The following is a 26,615-nucleotide window of genomic DNA, read 5'->3' as shown; positions in this document are numbered from 1 at the left end:
CGGCGCGCCGTTTGTTGTTAAGTTCGTTTCGTGGCCGCTGTTGTTGCGAGTGTGCACCCCTGGTGTGTAATTGACACCAGAGAGAGACACTGTACGTGCCAACTTGATAAACATCAAACAATGAAGCGCCTTGGGTTGTGCGTTAAGTGCAAAACTCATGGAGCACAAAGACAAAGATCCCCCGTGTAGCCTTCACAGACTGTAGGGGCAAGTGCTGTTAGCGAGCACCTATGAAGGCCGGCAGGGCACACAAAGGGGGGGGGGTGGCCAGCACCAGGCCCGACCGCCTTTGTCTCCCGAGCGGCGATGCTGACATCGCACCAGGTACTCATTTGAGGCTGAGTCGACCTAGGGTGGGGGGGCAGGACCGGTTCAGATAATCGTCACTGGTTGCTCGCCACGAGCGGGAATCGAACCGTGGTCGCCGGGTTCGCAGCGCAGCGCGCTAACCGCTGCGCCACCGCTCCCCGTGCACGTGCGCGCGCCCGCAGCTTGCTGGGATGGAGCGGTGGCGCGGTGGTTAGCGCACTTGCGAGTTTGACTCCGGGCCATGGCTAACATGGGTAGCGAGTGATACCCGAACTTGCCCTGGATATCACCCCGATTCAACGATCGGCGCACTGGACAGCGTGGCGAGGTTTTCATCGAGCAGTGGATTGGTAAAGGCTTCTTCTACATTATCCTGCAATGTGTGCTCGTTATAATTCGTATGCGATGCTTTATTATTGAGTTTTTGAATTGCTAAAATGACAATTGGCACGTTTACGTAGTCGTGACTTATACTGGTAGGAACCTCCTGGTTACACCAGCCCACAGGGGATTATTGTGTCCGTCGTGCAGGGAGGAGCTGGGTGGGGAGGGAGGGGCTGGGTCGGGAGGGAGGGGCTGGGTGGGGAGGGGCTGGGTGGGGGGTGGGAGGGGTGGGGCTGGGTGGGGAGGGACTGGTCACCCCGTGGTGCCCTTATAAAACTCAACGTTTAACCTACTCACGCCGGCTGGTGCCCGCCCTCACAGTCGGGCATATTTGCGGAATACACCACGCCGCCGTTGATCCTGGCCATTGACCGAGCAACCCAACGATCCTACCAGCTCCCTCCGCAGGAATGTGTTTTTTTTTACTTTAGTAAGTTTTAATCGGTGATGTGTCCTAATTATTCAGGGTTTCCTCAATGTGGTATCAGGGTCTATCCAGAAGCTAAACAGGCATGAGCCTGGATAGTGGTTAGATGGGTGACCACCATGCACACAGACCCCGGCACACGAGATGGCCACCACCAAGCCCAGTCGCCTTTGTCTCCCTAGTTACATCGCACTAGGTACTCAATTGAGGCTGTGTTGACCGAGGGGAGGCCCATGACCCGTTCAGATAATCGTCTTATGTACAATCCCACCATGCACTCACGTTTTCACATGTCCTCTGCTGCCCACAACTACGCTGTGGGCAGCAGAGGGCAGTGCAGCAAAAGGTTGTACTGCACTCCTAAGCTGGCATGTCTAAGCTTCCCCACCTTCAATACGCAGTTACCAGCGTGGTGAAGTATGGTCAAATAACCGCTATGACTCGTGTGAGGATGGCCTGACCCAGTAGTAGTGTAATGGGTTCGAATTAGGTGCACACACACGCAGCTTGGAGGCAACACTATTTATTAACGGTAAGTAATATAACACTGTACATGAGGTGGTGACCACCTTCCTCAACTCACTAACACTCTGGAACGCGACACAGACTGGACCAGGCAGGCAACGGCCTGCCTGGCCCAGGACGACTCGGGTCTTGACGACCGATGATGTCTTCACTTCGGAGTACAGTACAACAGCCTCGCTCTGCGTTCACACCACGCTTATATCTGGTTTGGCGTGGCTGGCTCCGCCCCGGCGTGGCTGGCTCTCTCCAGGCCACGCCTCCCTTCCCAGGACACGCCTCACTTCCCCCACCTCTGGGAAGGTCCGGATCCCTCCAGCACGTGAACCCCCAGGCACCCCCTTGGGGCCCCCAGCCCTCGTACGGGCCAACACAGCAGTGACCGTTCTATGTCACTACAGTAGTATAACAATGAGGCTGTATCTGTGTTTACCATGGCTTCAATAAATGCGTGCCTTTGCATGCTTCAAGCCACACTGTGCAATATATCAAGCGGTTTTAGCACTCACCCATAGTATCCATAATACAGCTTTTTGGGGGGTTAGATCACGTAAATATCGATGTGTCGTTAAACCCGCCACCACCCGACACAGCCAATCAGTAAGGGTTGTCACGTAAACAGAACGTGCCAATTCATCACTAGTACAGCACACCGGTGTGTTGGAGAGTAAATCCACAACATTTACAATCTGAGTACGACGTTTTGGCAGTAATTACAACTGATTAGGCTGTTGCCTGATTATGCTAGTTGTAATTAGCAGTCCTCCTGCTGTGTTTGTTTCACACCTGATGACGGCTGCTTGTGTTGCGATCGAAACGTCGTGATCTATTGTTTTTTCTACCTACGTGACTTTACCGAAAGAACCAAAGAGCATAGGGGAGGGCCTGATATAAAACCTAGAGATTGGAGATTATTAGCATGTCAATGTGAGACAGCTCCCGCAGCAGCGGCTGTGTTAATGAGCAGATTGGCATGTCAGTGTCAGAGAACCGGGCACAACGCCACCTCGTGGGCAACAAAAAGCTGCGGCGTTGACCGGTGCACTGCGAGAGAGACCAGCATGTCAACGCAAGAGAGAACCACCACAACGGTGGCCGTGCCAGTGAGACATTCAGCCGATTAAACAACGAGAGCCACCGCCACATCGAGCGGCTATGTTCGTGAGAGATTTAGCTTGTTAATTTAAAGACATTTAACGATCTTGATTTTTAAAGCTTTCGTGACTGCAGGAATTCATACTCTTGGGTCTTTCGGTCAAGCCACGTAAATAAAAAATAATAGATCACGACGTTTTGATCGCAACACAAGCAATTGTTTTCAGGTGAGAGAGAGAGATAAAGCTGCTGAGACAAGGTCTTATATAGGCCTGAGATGGGTGCATCAAGGTAGTTGGGTGAAGCTAGAGATGGTCTAACCACAGAGGCTGGGGCAGTGGATACCCAGCCTGTCAATACAAAGACATCCAACCTAGTAATGAAACTCAGAGGTTCAGTTAACATCGGTAGAAAGGATGTAAACATCATTGCAAGTTAAGACTTTACCTGGTTAATCACGTCCTTCCAATGATTGCTCAATTTGTACCCATCTTCTCGGTTGAAGTTGTGTCTGTTTATATATCTGAATGGCTTCATGAACAAATCTTTGATGATAGCCATTGGGTTTGCAGAGTACCTTCGTCTTGGAAAAATCAATATCGTGTGAGCCCACAGCTTTAAAACAATGATCAGCCACGGCTGAGGTATTGGTCCTGCCGTGTTTCAGATCCGCCTTGTGTTCACGAACACGGTCTGAGACACGTCGCTTAGTTTCCCCAATGTAACTTTTGCCACAGACACAACTTAGTTTGTAGACACCAGGATATTGCATGTCAGGGATCACATCCTTCACAGATGGGATCAGATCACAAATTGTATGTACTGTGTTGAATCTAACCTGGATCTTGTGTTTTTTCATGATTTGGGAAATATTTTTGGTGACCCCTGCTATGTATGGCAAGGTGATGGTTTTGATTCGGTCCTCAGATGTTTTTTTCCCCACGGTTGGGGTGACAGCTTTGCGGATTGTACGGTCCGAATATCCATTCATCTTGAGGGCTTAGTGTACGTGCTCCAGTTCACTGGCTAGGTGGTGCTGAGGGAATTATGGATGATGGTGGGAGTCAGGTGTGGGTGGCTTTCCTGTAGACTGAGTATCCCATTGAGCCATCTGGTTTCTTTTCGACTAAAACATCCAAGAATGGTAACTTGCCATCTTTTTATACTTCCATGGTGAATTTGATGGTTGAAGAATTTGTTCAGAGCTAGTGGGCCATGTGGCCAGATGATGAACGTGACCATCTACGTATCTCTTCCACAAGGAAGGACGTAGGGTGGATGCCTGGATGGCATCTGTCTCAATTTTTTCCATGAAAGCATTGGCTACCACTGGCGATAAGGGAGAATCCATTGGGGTACCTTCATCTTGTTTGTAGAATGTGCCATTCCAGGTGAAGTAAGTGTTGGTGAGGCAGTGTCTCACCAGGGTTGGTACATCAGCATTCAGTCCTTGTTGGACCAAATCTTCAATGATTGCAACAAGGTAATGCAACTCAAGAGAGTCGGAAATAACTGCTATATCACTGCCACATAAACTGATTTCATCACTCCTCCACAGTGGATATCTATGTAGTGGGGTTTCCTTACTTTGGCAGACAATCCATTATTAGTCTGCCGAATCCCATATTGTTTTAGACCATCTCATTTTACCTGAGAATCTGGTTTAATCAAAGGTGGATGGAGCCCAGAATGAAACCCAGGATCTGAGTATTGCTGGTGGAGTTTCCCACGTGACACATATAAGCTCCATGGGGCAGCCAGTCGCATGTGCAGACTGAAGGAGGCCAGCTTACCAATACAGGCATTGGAGTGGCACCCAGAGGTCGGCAATGAAGGCAGTGACCTTTATTAACAATTTATAATCTTACCGCCCCTTCCACCATTTGATGAATTGTTACGATTCCATGCTTGAGTTTATTGGCTCTCGTGTACAATCCCTTATAGCTACAGGAGTCGTATGAACCAGCCACATACAATTTGTAAGAGATGAATATATTAACTCTTAGATGCACAATTCAATGCACATATTGTGAACCTAAGAATATATTTTTTAAAATCAAAGACTCAATATGTCATTACATAACTATAGGTGACAATTAGAGGTCAGGTCTTAACTTTGTCACCGTTGCTGGCTTTAGCAGAAGGCAGGAAGCGATGGAGAGGTGTGGCAGCATCAGCAATATTGGTTGTGATATTGCTTTGAGAGTACAAATGTTTACTGATGGTTTTTACGTCTTCCCTCTTGACCTCCTCCCCGCACGATCCCCACCCGCCGTGTCACCCCAGCTCACCCAGCCTGGAGACGCGCGAAGATTACAACGCTGTAATCCTAGAGCGGGGCTCAGCAACTCTGCAACTCCAGAAAAGGGAATTTTAATTTAACAACCTGCATAGCGATAGTAACACCTTGCGTACATCAGTGAGCGAATTTGCAGGACACGTTTTTCATGAAACACACGTGGGTAGTCAAATGCAGTATAAACTGCACATTTGCACATAGGTAAGTATGTTTAATATGAAAACGATTAGTTGAACCCTCTGAGCAGGACCCTCCTGAAGAGAGAGTATTTGAGACTTAGTGTGAGGCTTTTCCGGGCTAATATTTTCAAACATTTAAAAAGTAATTGCGTTTTGCACTGAGCACCACCGTCATGGTCTTGTGAATGTTCGGATTACGTGGAATTCTGTAAGTACTATAGTCACAGGGCAGTTAGCTAAGGTCATTGGAGTGCCTTTGTGTTAAGTGGCTGTTGGATCATTATGAAGCAGTGAATACATTTTTATATTTAGCACTATGTGCAGTGTACTTGAATGGTCCTCGAAGCACAGTGATGATTTGCCAGTTCAGCACTACCTCTTATAGTTCACATGAACACTTTGGTGAAGGCTGTGCCTTTGTGTGCCCAGTGGAGCTCATGAGTCCGTGGGGTTTGACTTCATAGATGCAGTAACCTTAATCATTATACGAGCCGAAACATTAACTCGGATATCAAAAATACCACTTGAATCAAACAACGACTCCTCGATCATTCCACCGTGAGAAGAAGAGACCGTGTGCTGGAGACCTGCAAGACTTGGCGTGACTGCATTGCAGCCACATCCCTGTGGCCGTATCATACCACCATCCCACAGCGACCACCCAACGTTAATTCCTACAAGGAACCGACGTTATTTTTTCTTTGGAGGAGGAGGAGGAGGAGGACGCCGTTGAGTGACGACAATGCCGTCCGCATCCAGCAGTGGCTCGGAGAGCAGTCTCACCTCATCTGACGAGGACACAGAGTACGGGAGGACCTTTGTTTCCACTGTTTACCTTGCGCTGCAGTGCTTTGTGACCGAGGCTTCCCCTATATAAGGATGCTTTCAGGCTCGATGGGCTCTGGCCCACTTTAAATAGTTGATGAGTGATGGAGATGCGGTTTCTCTGGCAAGTGTGGCTTGAGTCCATCACTTTTATTTATTCAAGTGACGTAGACCAAGGTTGTCACTCAAATCCTTCAGCCCTGCGTCGCTGGCATCTCCATCGCCCTTGTAGTTGCAATGTCTTGTCTTTTCTCAACACGTGCCCAAGGCATCTGAATCCCACCTCTTTTACCCTCGCAAGAATTGTAGTGACCCCTGCTAAGGATGTATCTTCTTCATTTCCACATAATGAAACTCGGCCCATGTATTACGTTGTCTTCTCTACATCCTGCTCCTTGGCAGAGACCGCTGGGTCCATGAACATACAGCAGAGGCAGCAGCAGCGGTTATTCACAGTTGGCGATCATCATCCTCATCATCATATCCCGTCTGCTGCTGATATTTCTAGGTCGTTCCTTTCCATTCGAGTGCATTCCCCACTACATCGGTCCATCTTTTTCTCAATCATCTATTATGTGATTGTGCATATTTTGCAATTCCTGCTGCCGATGCTGCTGCTGTTGTTGTTGCTGCTCCTGCTGCTGCTGCTAGTGCTGTTGCTAGCGGTGGCCGTGTCTGCTCGTGGTGCCGCAGGTCGGAGAGGGAGCACAGCCAGGTGGTGCAGTGGGTGGGCAGCGCCCACAAGACCCCCGTGCTGCTGTTCCATCCCGACGCCATCGTGGGCTCGGAGCCGGCCTTCAAGACAATTGGAGGTGAGCACGTACAGCACGGCTAATGCAGTACTTGCTCTCCAGCTAATGCACACTTACTGATCGTTTACAGCACGCTTACCACACAGCAAATGCACGTCTACTCTATTTAATGCACGCCTATCGCACAGTTAATGCATACTTTATGGTAATTAAAAGCACACTTGCTGCATAGCTAATGCATTACTTACTCTACAGAAAATGTGCACTTACTGATGATCATTTATAGCATGCTTACCGCACAGCTAAAGCACATTTACACAATTTAATGCACATTTACTCTATTTAATGCACATTTAATAACATACTCTTTGGGTCTTTTGGTAAAGTCATGTAATCGTTCTCAGGTGAAAAAATAGATATATTGTTTCACCTAAGGACGATTGCTTGTGTTGCGATCGAAACGTCGTGATTGTTTTATTATTTTTCTATCTACGTGACTTTACCGAAAGACCCAATGAGTATAAATTCCTGCAGTCACGAAAGCTTTGTCAAGATTTAATCCACAGTTAATGCACAGTTTCTGATTATTTAAAGCACACTGCACAGCTAATGCAGTTCTTACTGCACAGTTAATACACACTTACCAATCGTTTACTTATGCAGTTCTTACTGCACAGTTAATACACACTTACCAATCATTTACAGCACACTTACCGCACAGCTAATGCAGTTATTACAGTGCAGCTAATGCACACTCAAAACATTTAGTGACACTTCCTGCACGTGCACATTCCAACCAATAACAGCCACCCTACTGCACAACTTGGCGTTGCTGCCCCTCCCCAGTAGTTCCAAAAATCTGCCACTCTGGGCAAATGCAAATGTTGCCTTTCAGCCAGCAGTGTCAGGGACCCCAACGAACACTTGTCCCGCTGTCTTCCAAGCATCGCGCATGCCCCCCCCCGCACCGTCCCGTGGGCCCGGGCGAAGCTGTACCACCTGCACACTAGATAATCCATGCCGCTACCCTGCACACTCACCTCAACATTGGCTCAGTGTCAGAAATGGAGATGGCCACCCATCACGCCCGCTTTGAGAAGGAAGACACTTTGCCATTGTAAGATATTGTGTGGTGATGGGGTGCCACGGTGATGAAATGTTAACAGTCTTGCCCGGTATGGAGGAGGTCGTGGTTTCGATCCCAACCCTGCAGCATGAATATTTGGAGTTTGCATGTTCTCTCCGTGGTTGCGTGGATTTTTCTCCGGGTGCTCTGGTTTTTCCCTCCACTTTTAGAAACATACATTTAGAGTGTTTGGCTGCTATATATTTCCACGCGATAAGCCACTTCGTTGAGCTATCATTTATGGCGAAGTCACTTCTGAAAAATAGTTGTATAACTTAGTGGACCTTACCTGGTAAAATAAAAACATTGTTTTTAATATTGATAAGTGTGAATCAAGGGTAATGAATTTAGTTTAATTTAATTTCAAGTTTCATTCATATGGTATAGCCCTGTGAGCCATGCGGCTCTTGAGTCGGGTGCAACCGCAACAAACAAAATATGAACCGAGAACATCTTAAAGCAACATAATGGAGATGCTGTTGGTGGTGATGACGGTGTTGTGTGTGCAGAACGCTACCACTTGGCCTACAAGTTTGTACGGACTGAAAGTCGGCTTGTGAGGAACATCCTGGGCTCCCATGGCTTCCATGAGGTGTGCGGACAGCATGTCAGCGAAAGTCCTTGCGTACGAGTGCATGTGTACAAGTGTGAGTGCTTGTAAGTGCACGTGAGTGCGAGTTAGAAGGTGAGCGAGGGTGAGCGAGTATGAGTGGGCGCCAAAGCATGACAGCAAGTATGCGAGAATGTGAGTGTGTGTGCGTGTGCGGTAGTACTTGTGTGAGAGTGCGAGCATGTGAGCGAGTTTGTGAGTGTTCGTATCTCTGCTGCCTGCTGAGTAGTAGGACTTCTCTTGTGAGAGCATGGATCAGAAGGCTGCATTATATTTAATATGGTTATCATTATCTCCGGCATCATCATCATGAAAAAATTTACAGATCACGGTCACGATCATCACCATCATAATTATAATTTTTAGCTTCATTGTAATTGTCTTGATCATTCCCCTGCATCACTACCATTTTGATAATCACCTATATCATTTTCACAACCATCATGATCACCATGTAAATTGTCATTGATCCATTCCACCATCCTCATTCCCACTGAATACACAGGTTCATCCGAGCAGCAATGACTTCAACCTGATGTGGACGGGCACTCACCCCAAGCCCTTCTCGTTACGCTCGCTCACCGACTTCCAGAAGGTCAACCATTTCCCCAGGTGAGCAGCACTGTCATGTGGTCTGCTACGGTTCGAAAGGACTTGGCTGCCGGTTGGGAGGTTGGGAGTGAAAGTCCCAGTTGAGGGTTGTGGTTCGGCCCATCGTGATCTCCTCCCTGGAATCGTTGACACGGATAATACGTCATCACGAGTGGACAGTGGGCGTCCAGTGGAGAGACTGGCTCCCAGTCATACATTTGTGGAATTCTCACCACCGGCTCAGGGCTGCCAAATAGATGAGCAGTGCCTACATCATTGATTTGCCAGGGAAAGGCGTTGACTTGTATGTATGTAGGAACTTCTTTTGCACCATACGTGGCCAACCGTGCTATTCGGAGGTGCGGCTTAACTCGTCCAAGACGGGACTTGCATGAATACAGCTACGTGTGTGTGTTTTGCTGAAATGAACGCGTGTGTGTGTTCTATGTATGGGGATTGGTGGCATAAGTGGTTAAATGCACTTTGCTCCAAACTCAGAAATCCGTGTTTGATTCATGACTATGACTGACATTCGTATGTATATAAAGTGATTGCATATAAGGTCCAATATCAGTGGCGAATGATATCATAACCATATTCTTTGGGTCTTTCGGTAAAGTCACGTAGATAGGTTCAAAGAAAATAACAAAAAACTACGACGTTTCGATCGCAACACAAGCCTTCCTGATGACGAACGCTTGTGTTGCGATCGAAACGTTGTAGTTTTTTGTTATTTTTGTTATTTTCTTTGAACCTATCTACGTGACTTTACCGAAAGACCCAAAGAATATGAATTGCTGCAGTCACGAAAGCTTTACGTCAAGATATCATAACCAGTCCTGGGTCCTCCCTAGATCGACTCAGTTTGAAATTAGTACCTGTTGTGTAAACGTCAGCACTTTGGGGAGACGAAGGTTATGGTACTGGCCACACCATCCTCTCGTGCATGCCTTGCTGACCTTAATAGGTGCTCGCTAAAATAACCTTTACCCACAGCAGCAGTTTCCCAACCTTTCTGCACCTGCGAAACACCTTCAACCCTTAAATATTTTTTACAACCGCCAAGCAGTAAAAATTATTGTGTTTTATGATAAATCATTGTATCTACAACAGTTACGTGGACCACTTGCCATGGCCTTGCTGGGGGGCACCAGCGGCCTCCAGGCTATAATAGTAAACTAGGAATGTTTGTGTGTGTATGTGTGTGTGAGTGGTGGGGAGTGGTCGCGCAGCGATTAGCGTGCTGTGCTACGAACCTGGCGACCCGATTTCGATTCCCGATCACAGCCAACACAAGTGACGATCTCTAAGTCGACTCAGCCTCAAATGTGTACCTGATGTGGTGTGTAAACATCGTCACTGGGGACACAAAGGCGGTCGGGTGTGGTGCTGACCACCCACCTCCTCGTGTTCCGTGCCAGCCTTCATAGGTTCTCACTAACAGCACTTTTCCCCAACAGTCTGTTAAGGCCATAAGGGGGGATCTTTGTCTGTTGTGTGTGTGTGTAGGTCGTATGAGCTGACTCGTAAAGACCGCTTGTGCAAGAACATGCAGCGCATGCAGCAGAGCCATGGACATAAGCATTTCAACATCATCCCCGCCACCTTCCTGCTACCAGCAGAGTATCAGGACTTCTGTTGTGAGAGCACGGATCAGATCGCCCTCATTATTTGCATGGTTATCGTCATCATTTGCAGCGTTGTCATTATCATCGTCATCATCTCCAGCTGCATCGTTTTCATGATCGCCAGTCATCTCTAGGATTACACTGGTCAACAAAATTTTTTTTTTTCTGGCCTGGACTTTTGCAGCTGTTTTAGACTAATTTCAGGGTGCTGATTCCAAATCTGATCTCAGATTTGCTCTATCACATCATTTTTATGCTATCGGCATACCCCATTTTAATTGATTTTACCCGAAATTAACTCTGTCACTTATGATTGCAAGCTGTTGCGAGTCAGTGACTGCTTTAGTGATTAAATATGGTGCTGTATTTTTAGGATAGTGTGTTTATAATGTCATTTTATGTAGATATCCACATTTATTTATTATTTTTCTTCTGCAGTTTTTATTGAAAATGCAATATTTGATATCACAAAAACTGATGCCAGATTTTGAATCAGCACCCCAAAATTACCTTAAAACCGTTGGAATACCTTATGCCAGAAAAAGTGTGTTGACCTGTGTTATCAGAGTGTTTATTTGGGTTGAGGATGGATGGCCTAGCGGTCGTCCCTTCACCACTCGTTGCAGCGGTTCGCGCTTAGAATCCAGCGGCTGCCCTGATAATAACTTTGTGGGTGTATTAAACTTCACATTGGACGTTAAAGATCCTGTTACGTCATTCACAAGACGAGGCCATTGAGGGCACCATGGTAGCGAGATGTTAACCACTTCGCTTGGTATACAGGAGGTCGTCGGTTCAATCCCAACCCTGATGCCTGTATATTTGGAGTTTGCATGTTCTCCCCGTGGTTGTGTGGATTTTTCACCACGTCCGTCCTTTGTGTTTTCCCCTCCATATTTAGAAACGTGCGTTTAGAGAATTTGGCTGCTATAAATTTCCACGTTATAAGTCACTTTGTTGAGTTGTAATTTGTGGCCAGGTCGCTTCTGAAAAATAGTTACATAGCTCAGTGGGCCTTACCTGGTAAAATAAAAAAAATGTTTAGTTTATAGTTTAAAAAATATCTGCATCATGGTTCAAATTAGAAAATTACCTGCAAATTTCTCAATTGGATTATACACAGCAAGGACCCCTGTGAGGTTTTCCTGGATTAACAATTGTAATAATTTTCATATTCAATGATCATGATCATCCATGTCATTCTAATTGTCATCTTCATCACCAGCATCATCACCATCATCGCCAGAATTCAAGTCATCTGTGTAATTATCACCATTATCGTCATCGTGTAAATTGTCATCCATCTTTTCCACCATCCTCATCGCCATTATCATTATTGACACCATCGCAGTCATCACTGACATCTTCATCATCTCAAACGCGAAGGTTTGTACTTGCACTGTGACAGATTCGAATGAATGCTTTGTCTCATGGCACCAATCGGGATAGTGCGAACAATATAAATCGCATTTGACACGTGGGTTTTCCCAGCAAATATTACGATTTATAATATGTTATTTTTGGTCAGGCCACGTGATAATCCGGCCAAATTTGTGCCATTATGACCCGCCACCACCCAACGTAGCCAAAATAAAGTCCGTCTCATTTCCCCGATTTTTTTTCTTACTTCCTGGGTCTGAAGCGAAATGTCGAGTATCTAATTGCCGCTAAATTTGGTTGTAAGAATTGTGCTTCAAACTTTACGGTCAGCTGATAAAACAATAATTAGCGCAGTTTTAACACGTGGGATTTTGCGACCAATTTTTTTCGATAATAAAGGTTTTTTGGGTTAGATCGCGTAAACATGAATGTGTCGTTATTATGGATAATAATTAGCGCGTTAAACACTTGTATACCGCGTGGTAATTACATTTTCTTGGCTATGTCATGTGAAGGAGTGGCATAACTCCACAAATTTGGCCAGATCATGGGATGGCCTAGACCACATATCAATGATGAATAAAAAAAAGAATGATAAATAAATATAACGTTGACATAGTAATCTTGCTCTATTTGATTGTACCGACTTGTCTTTCCATTTGCAACTTGTGTAGCCGCCCACTCTAAAGACCGGGGGCCGTGGATTGTGAAACCAGTGGCGTCATCACGGGGACGAGGAGTCTACCTCGTCAACAGCGTAAGTGGTGGTTGTTTTAAAAGCAGATTCAACCCCCTCCTCACCCCAGATGTTCCTCATTACGATGGTTAGACTTCCTCTCCCCTGTCATCCGCCTCCCCCCCCCAATTAAAATGTTCATCTTCTCCCCGACGTGGCATCCTCATTTAGTTGAAGCAGCGGACCCCTCTCCCCACATTTTACCCCCCCTCCCCCCCCCCCCCCATATACGGCTCAGTTGCATCGGTGTCGGGACAGTTCTCGGCGAATTTTGATTCCCGGTTTTGTGAGCCGTGTGGCGGGCTGGAACGAGCTCGCGTTTTGTTAAAAAAAGCAAAGAAAAGCAAAAGCGGACGCAACCCAAAAAACGCACGTCTCATATTCGATTTCTTACCCACATACAGCACAAATTCAAACCTCGGCAACGATTACCGCTATTGGTGATGTCCGCTGATGCTTACGATGGCGATAATGATGCCGACGTGTTGCCTTCTCCGTCTGCCCGTCTACCTGCAGCCCAACCAGGTGACGATGGACGAGAACATCCTCGTGTCGCGATACCTGGGGAACCCTCTGCTCATTGACGGTCAGTTCTGGGCAAGGGAGGAGACCCGTTGTGCACTTGGGCTTCCCATTTAAGCACGGCAGATGTGGGAGTAACGCCACTGTCGTTCGTACATTTCAGAGCTTTGGCCGTATAACAGAGGAGTCTCGGGTGGGGGGGGGGGGCAAGGCCCATTTACCGTTAGGCATAATATTGGCACCAAGCTAATGACCAAGCAGAAGATCTATAAAGCCAGATGGCGATGGTGGTGATGAGATCTCAGAGCAGAGCTTTTGAGGTCAAAATCCGGCAGAAGGACGGAAGCAGTGGTGAGTTGTGGTGGCATCAGTGGCATTGGCCACGATGACCTCGTGATCCCTCGCCAGCCAGTCAGCCAGCCCCTGAAATGATCGGAATTTATTCTTTTCGAGTGGTTTCACGTGAAGGGTGCTTTGTGGTCTGTGTTCGGAAGGGCAGTTTCTCTCACCAGGGAGCAGTCGTGCTCTGCAAACACACCCCTGCCTCCCTCCCTTCACACCAGATGCCTCGCGGCCATGGCTTCTGTGTTTCATTGCAGACATGTCACAGTGGCCACCGCCAGACACGGTGGTTTGGAAGCGTCCGTGTTTGTCAGCGACGTAGTCTAGCGGAAGTTTTTTTCAACTATTGAAAGTACCAACATTGAGGAGGGCAGCCGTAGACACGGTGTCTGGTGTTTAGAATGGTTCTTTATTCCCAGCAAGTGCCCCTTGTACTGAATACATTGATTCCATTCCAAGATGAAAGTTACTGCGATTGAACAAAAAAACCCTTTGGCTCTCTTAGACAGAATACGAGTTTCCTAGGCTCGTGAAGTGACCTTTAGGTTGAATGGGGAATCTAGAAATGGGGGCGGTGACATGGGTAAGGGGTGACGGGTTCGCCGCTTGTGCCAGAAGTTCACGGTTCAATCCAGTGGTTTGACCCGCCCTGGTTATTACTGTGGCTCCTCTTGAAAAAGAGTCACGAGAGTCGTTGAGGCTTTCCTGGGTAAACAAGCGTAGTAATAAAAATTAGATACCTTTATCATCATCATCATCATCCAGGCGGCGGACATAGCCGGGCAGTGGTGGCTATGCTGCACTGGAGGTGAGTGTCTGTGGATCGCACACATGTTGTGAAGCTCCCTTCTCGTAGGCGTCTAGGAAGTGCCATGCGCTGGCTCCCCAGAAGGCAGTACAGCAAGTCAACTAATCTCCATCTGTTTCCATCTGTATGGGGATAGTGTTGCGCACGTGGGTTTGCTCCAGGTGCTCATTATTAATCGGTGGGAAACATGTTAAACTTATAACCCAATGCAGAACCATTCTAAAAGAGAGTACTCTGACTCATTAGCCATGATCAATCAACAAGTCCAATGGAAGAAATGGCAGACCCTTGGTTCTTAAAATGTGACGTGTGGAACGTCCTGCCCTTTTGTCTGAGACACTCAATTCCTGGAATATATAATTTGTTTGGCTATAGAATCCATTCTCTATTATTCGACAATTGTACTGTTATTGGCTGTTGCCACGGTATATGGGTTAGTGCACTTTACTTGCGATCCAGGTCGATGGTTCGATTCAATCTCCCGCCATGGCAATTAAAACATCAAGACAAGTTTATTAATTCTTCAGCCTCTGACTATCCAGCACTATGCATGGGATCACCGCAGTTGGTCAGTCGGCATTACGTGTGTGGTGGGGTAAAGTGTGGGTACTACCACCTCTTCCAAGGCATCTGGCTAACGCGGAAGAGTAGACCAAACACCCTCTAGAGGGGCTCTCTAGAGATTATTCTGGCGGAGGTCCTTCCGCCATCAGTGACGTGAGCCAGCAGTTACAGGGCTGCACCTCTTATGCGTTTCATACCAATACAATCTCTTCTCCTATAACGTGGTAGTTGCATTTCTGAAGAACACCATGTTATGTAAAATTGCGTTATAATAAATAATATATACTATAGGGTGAAGCACAGTCCGCGATAACAGTTAAGATGCGTACGTAGGTCGAACAAAGACTGAGGCACGTGGGTAGCATTGAAGAAGCATCCAGCAGCATCCCAATACCTTGTGTGGTGATGCTACGCTGAAGCGGCCATACAACCGCTTATTTCTACTCGCGCAACGTAGTTCTGTTCGCTCAATCGCGTTATGTCAAATTCACATCCGCGTTGTGAAAAAATGCGTTCCCTAATACCCTCATCGCGTTATATCCAATGTGCGTTGTGAAAACACGCGTTACAGGAGAACAGACTGCATATGCGAAAGAGGGATTGATATCTGGCTGCCGAGATGGAGTTTGCAGGGGAGGCTGAGCTGAGGCCTCGTAGCTGTAAATCTCTTCCGAGAAATGCGGAGTTGACAGAGCGGGTTGTTTACATGGCTGGATGCGTGTGGACTGGGAACCCGTAGAGTTTCTAAATTGGGACGGTCTGCTGGTGGAACATCAACATTTTCAAACCGGATGTAAACAAGCAAAATAAGGAGTGCAAGACTTTCTTTATTAATGTTATCTACAAAATTACAGGATTATAACTTTTTTCAAATTCGATGGCTATCTAAGCTGCACAAACCCGGAATTCCTCATGAAATAATGAAGACAGGGCAATAATCTCAATTAACCCTCCTGACTTATGTCACCTGGAATTGACATCAAAACTGGCAGACCCATCTCAACTTCTCCAATGTGCATACGGGAGGGTAAAACAAAATTGCCGAGACGAGGCGAGATAAAGAGAAAGAAATACAACTGAGATGCGAAACGTGTATACGGTGACAGCCCTTTGTCAAATTTAGATTTAAAGCTTTCGTGACTGCAGGGATTCATATTCTTGGTTCTTTCGGTAAAGTCACGTAGAAGGGAAATAATAAAATAATAAAATATAACAATTAATTTATCACGACGTTTCGACTGCAAAACACCTGATGATGATTGCTTGTGTTGCAATCGAAACGTCGTGAGAATGTAATTGTTTAATTTGTATTATTTTATTATTTCCCATCTACGTTACTTTACCGAAAGAACCAACAATATGAATCCCTTTGTCAGTCTACTACTGGAAGAGGGGCTCCCCCACGATGTGTGGGTCGTGGCCATGCTTCACTAAGCCGGTCAGTGCAGGTTGGGGAACGCGGGGAGCGTAGACGATCAGTACAACAGTGGACTCTGCTGCAGCACCCTCTGCTTCCCATAGCCGTAGCTCTGACGGTAAATACGAGACGAGGTCGTGGAATCAATCGCAGCCCCGAATTGTGTGACAGCTCATCAAATCGCTGGGGGGGGATAGATTGTTACAAGCCTACTGAATAGAAGACCGGTGCGGTGTCACTGGTAGTGAGTAAGCATGTATCTGGCTTGGATGAGCCTGCACACACGTGTGTGTGTGTGATTGATTAATAAAGCCAGTAACTGAGCACAGCATGGAGTGAGACAAACTGGGTCACGTGCGAGTGTGCTTTATTGCTGTCGGCACTTGGCAAGCGTTTTCACAAGCTCCAGTTGACCACTTCAGTGAGCGCTGCTCTCTAAAGTAAGTCTTTTGTCTCCCTTGATGTGGGGAATCCCGGCGTTTGCGGCAAGGGCTCTGTCACTCGGGGCTGGGATGGTGTGTCGATGATTCTGTAAATAGCGATTCTTGATCCAAACCATAGAGGCATCGAACCACCTGCCCAAGAACCGATGGAAAAATAGAAAACAACTTGCAACTTAATAGTGTAGTTTCTGTATAAGATAGACCCTTAAAGGATATCAGCTAAAAGCTTATAATATTTCTTGAAGTGTTCATGCTTATTCTTTAGGTCTTTCGGTAAAGTCACGGAGATAGAAAAAAAAGTGGTCTTATTTCTCTCTCTGTCTCTATTTCACGTGGATATGAATTGAGTGGTAACTTTAACGTGGACGTCTTGAGTTGTGAATCCAGCTGCTGGCTTCGGAGGACAAGGAGTACATCCCACCGGTGCCCTTGGAAGAAAGCGCTCGCAGTGGACGCGAGCTCACGATACGATTGCGCCGTTCTTTGCCGTGCACCGCAGTTGCACTTTTGCCGTGTCTTTTATTTCCCATTTGTGGGGAATGGTGATTGCGCCTGCCCCTGGTCATTTCAGATACAATTGATATTGTAATGGGGGGGGGGGGGCAAAGCAATTCTAGCCGCTTTAAATTCCAGTTGCAAGATTAGGATACAATGAGGAGAACTACAGGGGTGGCATTTGTTTTGTTCGTCAAGGTCAATAGGTCGTCGCGGCCATTGCGATGGATGTCACCACACCTGCTGCATCCCTCAACTGTTACATAGTCGACATTTGACCTTCAAGGTCCACTTATAGTATCCCACCATGCGGCCTTACCCCAGCAAACCACGAAAGTGGGCAGGGTGGCACATGCAAAGAGACAAACCGATGGGGAGAACGTCTTGGAAGTAAATACGCTCGACAGGTGGACTACAACACGGAGAGGTGGACAAATAGAACGGACAAACAGATACACCAACACACTGTAAAAGAGACGGACAGAAGCAAATGGACATGAAAGAACACAGATGGATGTATGGGAAAAGAGACTGATGGACAGCTCTTCTTGGTTCTTTCGGTAAAGTCACGTAGAAGGGAAATAATAAAATAATAAAAATAAAACATAATAAAATAAAAATTCTCACGACGTTTCGGCCACAACGCAAGCAGCCGTCCTCAGGTGTAGAACGGGGCTGTCGGAAAGACAGTGTCCGATTGACGCTGTCCGAATGACGCTGTCTTTCCGACAGCCCTGTTCTACACCTGAGGACGGCTGCTTGCGTTGTGGCTGAAACGTCGTGAGAATTTTATTACGTTTTATTTGTATTATTTTATTATTTCCCTTCTACATGACTTTACCGAAAGAACCAAGAAGATGAATCCCTGCAGTCACGAAAGCTTTAAATTGATGGACAACTGTTCAGAGAGACAGATAATGAAACAGACACACAGTAAAGAATACAAGACACACATGTTGCACACGGATATAAATACTGGCAAACAGACAAACTTAATAATAGACGGGCAGAGAGATGGACACAAGAAAAGCACACGGAAATGACAGCGACACACAGATATGCTGACAGGCAAAGATACACACAGAGACACACAGACAGGCAGACCCAGACAGAGACGCACACAGATCGAGACGCACAGAGAGACAGAAGAGACACCCAGACAGGGAGATGATCGGTTTCACACAGCGAGACATCAAGCCGCGTGGCTTCGCACCCCTGCAGGGCAAACGCCCCCGCCCACCCCAACGCGTACAAATCACTGCGCAGGTGGCGACCGGAACATTGAAAACAACTGAGAGCACGAGGCTTTAGGGAGAGAGGAATTCCCTGCGCCCGTGCGGGCGTGAAGCCACATGAGAGAAGGGGCGTGGGAGTCGCGGTGGAACCCATTCAGACCGGGCTCGGCTTCAAAGGCGTCCACTTAAGCCGTAATAACATTTTTTGAATGTTTGGAGTAATTGTGGAAAAAAAAACAGCCAGCGCCTGTGTTCTACATGGTTACGGCTTCCAAGGTGTGTCGGAGCCGGCGCAGTAGATTTATTGAGCCAGGCATGTCTGTGAGTCGGGGTTGGTTCCCTGTTTCAGGTTTTTTTTTAAGTAAGAAAATAATAGAGTGTAACCAGTCTTTCAAGGTCTCGCATCATGCCTCTCCACCCTTCTCCACATATCACAGCAAACTGCGATGTTTCTCCGAAGCACGGCTCATAACGTGCTCATTGTACCCAAAACCATGACTGTACTGGCTGGACAACACTAGGTGTCTGGAACGCTCTCTTACTACAAATTTGCATCATCCAAGCACCATTCATCTTCTGTCCATGCTCTCACCCGTCCAGGCTTTACCCGTTTCGGCTCTCACCCCTCCAGGCTCTCACACAAATCAGTCTCTCTCACCCCTTTAGGGTCTCACGCGTTTAGTTTCTCACCATTCAGTCTCTCACCTGTTCAGGCTCTCACCTGTTCAGGCTCTCACCTGTTCAGTCTCTCACCTGTTCAGTCTCTCACCTGTTCAGGCTCTCACCTGTTCAGGCTCTCACCTGTTCAGGCTCTCACATGTTCAGGCTCTCATCCGCTCTCACCTCTTTGTTCTGCCCTCGTCATGTCAGTTACAGGTTTTTTTTTTCTAATGTTACTTCACCATGGTGGTCAGTGCAGGGTTGGTGAAGCGGTGAGGGATCCACGACCCGTTCTTGGCCAAATCCAGAAATAAAACTTGGGTCACAGGGTTCGTAGCGCGGTGTGCTGAACCACTGCACCACCGCTCCACCCCAGGTGTTTTTCATTGTGATATAATGAAACATCGCCACGGGTTGCTGGATACCGCACTACGCTACGATTGCAGTGACCCGAGCTTTATTCCTGGCCATTGTGCGCAAAACAGCAGTGTCCATTTGGCTTGAGCATCGCTGTGTTTTGCTCACCTTAAAATGAGTACCAGCTGTGTTGGTATTGTCACGCACCGGAGAGATTAATGTTGCTGGACATGCTTGGCGCTGGCCACACCACCTCCGAGCAGCCATGTGCTTCCATAAAGAGGTGCTCGCCGATAGCATCCGTGCCAACAGTCCCTTGACTAAGGGAACGTTTGTTTCCTGTCTGAGTAATTATATATGTATGGTACATGCTATTTTTCTTGCAATAAGTAAGGAGACTTGGAACATTTCTGTAACCTATGTCAGGGCGATTTCTGTGAACGTTTCTATAGAGAATGGAGCATGACCCTGGTTACCATCATCATCATCGATGGTCAATCCACTGTTAAATCGAGGTCTCTGCCAGCGTCTCTCACGGTCCTGCGATGTAATCCATTGAGCACCTGCACACGACATGATTTCATCGCTCCATCTCTACTTGTGTGGACATGCCCTCGGGTATATTCCAATCTTCGGGTGCCACTCCCATCATTATTCTTGACCATCAGCCATCATCTCGCGACGTGTCTTGCCCAAGCACACGAACCTTTCTTCACGGATTGAATTCCTGTCTGTAACCTGCAAGCGCTCTCTAACCCATGTCCTCCTCTTGGTCATTCCAAGCATGCATCTCCCCATGATTCTTTGTTTCACTTTGCAATTCAATTTTTTTTAGTGACCACATTACTGAACCAGCGGACCCTGGTACTCATGTGGAATATTTTTTTGACCGTTGATCAATCCGTTTTGATTATGTTCAGAGTAGTCACTTTGAACATAATGAACATAGGCCCAAAGGCCCAAAACTTAAAGCGGCCAACAACAAAAAGCACTATCAAAGATGTAACGGATAAGATTCCGAACTTTTCTCGAATTGAGGAAGGTAATCAGCTTTGGGAAAAGTGACGATGGGCGGGAATTCCACTTCTAGATTTGAAGCTTTCGTGACTGCAAGGATTCATACTCTTAGTTCTTTCGGTAAAGTCACGTGACTTTACCGAAAGAACTATGGGAATTCCAATGTTGAGCAGTGCGAGGGAAGAAGCGGAAAGAGAATCGTCGTGACCTGTGGTGGGGTGGTTGGAACGCAGAACGGTGGGGTAAGAAACAGTCTGGAAGAGACCGAGTTCTTGGCATTGGGTGGAAGAGTCGGTGAGTGAAGTTCACGGGGACAGTAACCATGGCAGTAGTGTAATAGCGGTAGAGGTTCAAGAGTGAAAATGTAGAAGACTAAATTATGTAACCCATTCAGTCAGTCACGCACATGTGCATTTTCTCTGTGGTTGTAAAAGGCCCTTTCACCCGTGAGGCGGCAGTGATAATGATGAGAGCAGGCACACAGGTGCACGCGCAGCGCCCAGGGACATCGAGCCCGTGCCCATATTGCGGGCGGGGCATCGGTGAAAATGGCCGTGCCGCTCGCTGGCTTTGATGAGTTCGTCAGAAAAAACTGAAACCCTACACTTTGAGAATAATAGCAAAGGGAAGAATCTAAAAGGATCGGCAGCGGCGGTAATGAAGACGTGAAGCCACATGAAAGGCGAGCGGTGGGGGAGGAGGCATGGGTGCCCTAGTGGGGAGCTGCGTTTCGAACCCGGCTACCTGGGTTCGGTTCCCGCTCACGGCCAACACCAGTGACGACTATTTAAACAGGTCATGGACCTGTCCTAGGTCGACTCGGTGTCTGATGAGTACCTGGTGTGGTGTGTAAACATCGCCACGAGGGAGACAAAGACGGCCGGGTGTGGTGCTGGTCACCCACCCCCTCGTGTACATGTGCCGGCCTTCATAGGTGCTAACAGCACTTGCTTCTACAGTCTGTTAAGGCTATACGGGGGGCCTTTGTACTGGTTAGTGCATTGCCCTGTGAACCCGGCTCATGGCCAACATCGGTGACGAATATCTGAACTGGTATGGGGTCTTTCGATTTAACGCTTCTTGCGTGACTGCAGGGATTCATCTTCTTGGTTCTTTCGGTAAAGTCACGTAGAATGGAAATAATAAAAGAAAAAAAATAATATGTTTAATTTTTATTATTTTATTATTTCCATTCTACGTGACTTTACCGAAAGAACCAAGAAGATGGTATGGGGTCTCTTCTAGGTCGACTCAGCCTTAAATGAGTACCTCGTACAGTGTTGTAGACATCAGTACTGGGGAGAGCAAGGCGGCCAGGCGTTATGCAGGGCACCCGCTACATCGTGTGCCGTGCCAGCCTTGAGTGGTGCTGCTCGCTCACTGAATGTTCCCCCAACAGTCTATTAAAGGCGACATGGGGAATCCTTGTCGTTGACAGTCAAAACAATTGATACAAGCCCTACTTCAAAGCCTGGCACGCAGTGAGATGCAGTAAACACACGCACGCACACGCACGCATGGAAACTAAAATGCCCCGCAGTGATAGCTGTGTCCTAAGTCTGGTGAGATTTAAACTAAGTACTGAGAGATTGAAATGATGTTCAGAAAATTACTTCCATTTAAAGACTGACAAGAAACCACTTGGTAAAATGTGTTTGTTATGATTTTAAATGTCATACCTCGTAGCTTATGTGTATTTGGTTTAATAACTGCTTGTCACTAAGATATTAAGTGCATCTCTGTATAAGCTGATGAATTCATTGATGAGTGTGTGTATCCAGCTTTGTACATGTGTGTGTGTCTCCTTCTGAAAGAGTGGTGCATCTGTGTATGTCTCTGTATTAGCCTGTCTTTAATGCCTGTGCATTTGTCTGGATATCGTGTCTGTCTATGTGTCTGTCTGTTTTCCTGTCTGCATCATTGTCTTATCCAAATGCATGCGTGTGTGTGTGTGCGTCTGGCAGTCTATGTGTCATTCCCTGCCTTTGCTTGTCTGCCTGCCTGCCTGCCGGTCTGGCTGGCAAGTCGTGTGTTTGGCATCGTGACGAGTCTCTCTGTTCCAATATGTGTCAGCCTGACACAAGCCAGAACGTCCGACAGTTTCCCCCTCTGTCTGCCCGCTTGCCTGCCCACTTCTGCGTCTTGTCTGCCCGCGTGTCCGTGAGTCTGCCGTCGGGGTACTCGGGACGTGGGACTGTGTGCGTGTGTATGGAGCAGATGCTTTCACCCATTACAATTACATCTCTTATAGTGCTCTCAGTGATACATTGTCTAGTGACAAATGATTGCGTTGGGAATGGTGCGCAAGTACAAATAATAAAAAACTCAACACGTGTGTTAATAACACTGTGGCCTTAAAAGGAAAAATGATATGTGAAATAGATGACGTTTTAGGCATTTGCCCTTCTTCATAGAACATAGGAAGGGAGAAGGGTCGTTGTTCAAAACGCTGTCTGTTATATTCAGAGTCATTCATTTTAAGACTGTTATTGACGAGTTTTAATTGTTTTTTTAGTTCATTTCTATGAAGCAGAAATGCTGTGGCGCTGCCTTTTATATTCCAGCTCATCAGAAACTTGGGAAAATGTCAAACAATAGCATAGCCATTAATACAGTTGCTTTGTTCAGGTTAATAGGGAAGCTGTTGACTAAGACTTCTCTCGTTCAGAAAATTGCTTGCAGAGGAAGTGTTGCTGCAATTGCCATCCACACTGCGCGTGGCTGTTGTTACCAACTGATACAGACAGAGGTGGGACAAAGTCATTGTTATGCAAGTCCAAGTCGAGTCGCAAGTCATCAAATTCATGACTCGAGTCTGACTCGAGTCCAAGTCACATGACTCGAGTCCACATCTCATAGGTGGGACAAAGTCATTGTTATGCAAGTCCAAGTCGAGTCGCAAGTCATCAAATTCATGACTCGAGTCTGACTCGAGTCCAAGTCACATGACTCGAGTCCACACCTCTGGATACAGAACCCTTGTGTCATTCTATATAGAACTTTTATTTCATCTGATACTGAACCCCTGTTGCAACCCATATATAACCCTTTCCACATTTTACCTGATTTTATTTTTTTCATTTTGTTTGCACAATGTTTTAACGCCCCCTTTGACTGGGAGTGATATTTAACATTTCAAATGAACCTTTAAACCCACTGTTTTCCTAATACAGAACTATTGTCACATCCAACACAGAACCCTTGTCACATTCACTAAGAAACCCTCTTGTGATCCGATGCAGAAGCCTTGACAAATTTAATATGCAGCCTCTGACTTACAAGTGCAGTACCACATTTCATGCGATGTGCTAGGATCGGTGACTGGACTGAGACCATCATCGCACGACACTTTGAAGTCCCGGATTAATCACAGGCACTTGCCTGGATTCATACCCAGGATGTCAGCAGTGCAAGGCTCTGCCCTCTGACATCTGAGCCGCCGTGCCTCCTCCTGCCGACTAATGTTAGCGTTGCGAGCCGTGTTGCGAGCCGTGTTGCGAGCCGTGTTGCGAGCCGTGTTGCGAGCCGTGTTGCGAGCCGTGTTGCGAGCCGTGTTGCGAGCCGTGTTGCGAGCCGTGTTGCGAGCCGTGTTGCGAGCCGTGTTGCGAGCCGTGTTGCGAGCCGTGTTGCGAGCCGTGTTGCGAGCCGTGTTGCGAGCCGTGTTGCGAGCCGTGTTGCGAGCCGTGTTGCGAGCCGTGTTGCGAGCCGTGTTGCGAGCCGTGTTGCGAGCCGTGTTGCGAGCCGTGTGAGCTGTGGTGTGGAGAATTGGGTGACAGCGGTGGCGGGCGGCGCGTGTTTCCTGGCAGACTTCAAGTTCGACGTGAGGCTCTATGTTCTCGTCACGTCCTACGAGCCGCTCGTGATCTACCTGTACGAGGAGGGGCTCACCAGGTGAGTTGCAGCAGAATGGGGAGGCTCGCCAGGTGAGAGCTGGAGACGTAGGCTCTGGCCTAGGTGAGCTGTGCGAATGGTGACATTTTGTTTTGGTGTTTGTACAGCACTTTGTCAGTCCGCTGCTGGATGATGGCCGTGTTGGTCGTGGGGGGGGTTGTTTGATCCTACTTCACCACGTTGATCAGTGCGAGTTGATGAAGCTTGACGTACGGGAGGACTTCCAGATAAATCTCACCGCTGATGTTAGCCGGGTCGCCAGGTTCATAGCGGAGCAGAAACACCACTTGGGCCGCTACCCCCAATTTGTTCAATTAGTGTGAAAGTCTACGGTGGTTGTCCTTTAGAGATACTGACCCTGCCCAAGGAATGTGGGATTTCTGCCCACGGGTGCAGGACAGAGATGAGTATAAGAACACTATGTTTGCGTTCTTGACTTCTATCATGCAATTTGACATTTCAAACGTACGATGGTTGCACCTGTCGAACTGGCTGGGTGACGCTGTGATAAGAGTCCCCAGCGGACAATCATCAGCTGCAAGTTCAAATCTTGGTTGATGGTTGACCCGGTTCATCCTCCTAGGGTTGATCAGATGACCACCACTAATTTCAAATTCAGCAGTGGTCCTGCCACCGATAGACTGGATTCCGTCATGGTAATGTGTAGTTTTCACCACTGACATGAGCCTCGCCACCAGAGGTGGGACAAAGTCATTGTTATGCAAGTCCAAGTCGAGTCGCAAGTCATCAAATTCATGACTCGAGTCTGACTCGAGTCCAAGTCACATGACTCGAGTCCACATCTCATAGGTGGGACAAAGTCATTGTTATGCAAGTCCAAGTCGAGTCGCAAGTCATCAAATTCATGACTCGAGTCTGACTCGAGTCCAAGTCACATGACTCGAGTCCACACCTCTGCTCGCCACACACTCGTGTAAGTTGGTAGACAGGTTTGAGTCAGGAGACTCGAACTTGACCTTTGCTGCTACAAGCACTAATGGTCAGACTGAAAGCAAACCAACACGCTCGCGTAATGGGGCTGTCGTCATTACTATTGTTACCCTTTCGTGAACGCAGGTTCGCCACGGTAAAGTATGACCGCAACTCCAAGTTCATCAAGAACCAGTTCATGCACCTGACGAACTACAGCGTCAACAAGAAAAGCCGCGACTATGTCAGGTGCGTCCGAAAGTTGGGGTGGGGTGGGGGCACCCATGCACGCGTGCGCATCTTCACGGTAAAACAAGCACGCCACAGTGGTACAAATGACCACCCTCCTCCTGGTGACCCTCTCGTTCGGGCCTTGGCCCAGAAGCCAAGGCCCAGACGAGTTGCGTGGTGCGACTCAAACCCGTGGCGTTGTGTGCGGTCCTGCTGCGTGGTCGGCGCGCAGCTGCGATGACCCGGAGGTGGAAGACTTCGGCAACAAGTGGAGCATGAGCGCGATGCTGCGCTGCCTCAAGCAGGACGGACACGACACCACGGGTCGGTTGACGCCCCTGTCCCCATTGGGTGGCCGGTGGCCTCCACGCGGAAAACCTCCAGTTTTGGATGCTTATTCCGAGGCACGGCTCGCAGTCAAAGTATCTCTCCGTGCTCAGGGCTTCGTTTCTCACTGAATATTTCACGGGTCGCCAGTAGACTGGCGTAGCCACGCGACTAGTAGCTACAGCCATAAAGAGAGGCATCCTGGATGTGGTGTGCAGGTGCGGATATATTTGCCAGGGCACTGACCCGAACAGGCGTGGCTGAAATCAAGCCCTGAGCATGAAGACACGTTCATTTGGCCTTTACGAGCATTGCATTAAGATGTCTAATTAATGGTGACGTATGCTCAAAATAACCCCCACAATCTACACGGCTTGAGAAGCTCCTCATCAAGCGGTGGATTAACAAAGGACTCTGCAAGTACGGCAGCCCATTGAAACCAACATTCTCAGGTTCTATGATGCTGATAAGCCTCGGTTATTTTGCTCCTGCTCACTTGGCTGTCTGGCTCGC

General features: G+C 47.5%; 1 protein-coding gene across 1 annotated transcript in view; it reads left to right on the top strand.

The window, feature by feature from the left end:
- TTLL5 (tubulin tyrosine ligase like 5) overlaps window positions 1–26,615 on the top strand; it is a 98,194-nt gene that overhangs the window by 254 nt on the left and 71,325 nt on the right. Inside the window, exons 2-11 of the mRNA XM_078608704.1 lie at window positions 5,024–6,019; window positions 6,734–6,852; window positions 8,428–8,510; window positions 9,034–9,140; window positions 10,629–10,759; window positions 12,802–12,884; window positions 13,380–13,449; window positions 24,530–24,614; window positions 25,692–25,793; window positions 26,008–26,099. Coding sequence (XP_078464830.1) covers window positions 5,958–6,019; window positions 6,734–6,852; window positions 8,428–8,510; window positions 9,034–9,140; window positions 10,629–10,759; window positions 12,802–12,884; window positions 13,380–13,449; window positions 24,530–24,614; window positions 25,692–25,793; window positions 26,008–26,099 — 934 coding nt within the window. The 5' untranslated portion in view covers window positions 5,024–5,957. The remainder of the gene's footprint in view (window positions 1–5,023; window positions 6,020–6,733; window positions 6,853–8,427; window positions 8,511–9,033; window positions 9,141–10,628; window positions 10,760–12,801; window positions 12,885–13,379; window positions 13,450–24,529; window positions 24,615–25,691; window positions 25,794–26,007; window positions 26,100–26,615) is intronic.

This window comes from Lampetra planeri, chromosome 30, assembly GCF_965212315.1.
Source record: "Lampetra planeri chromosome 30, kcLamPlan1.2.h2, whole genome shotgun sequence".
NCBI lineage: Eukaryota > Metazoa > Chordata > Hyperoartia > Petromyzontiformes > Petromyzontidae > Lampetra > Lampetra planeri.
Note: the sequence above shows the minus strand (reverse complement) of the source record. Positions and strands in the feature narration are given on the sequence as shown.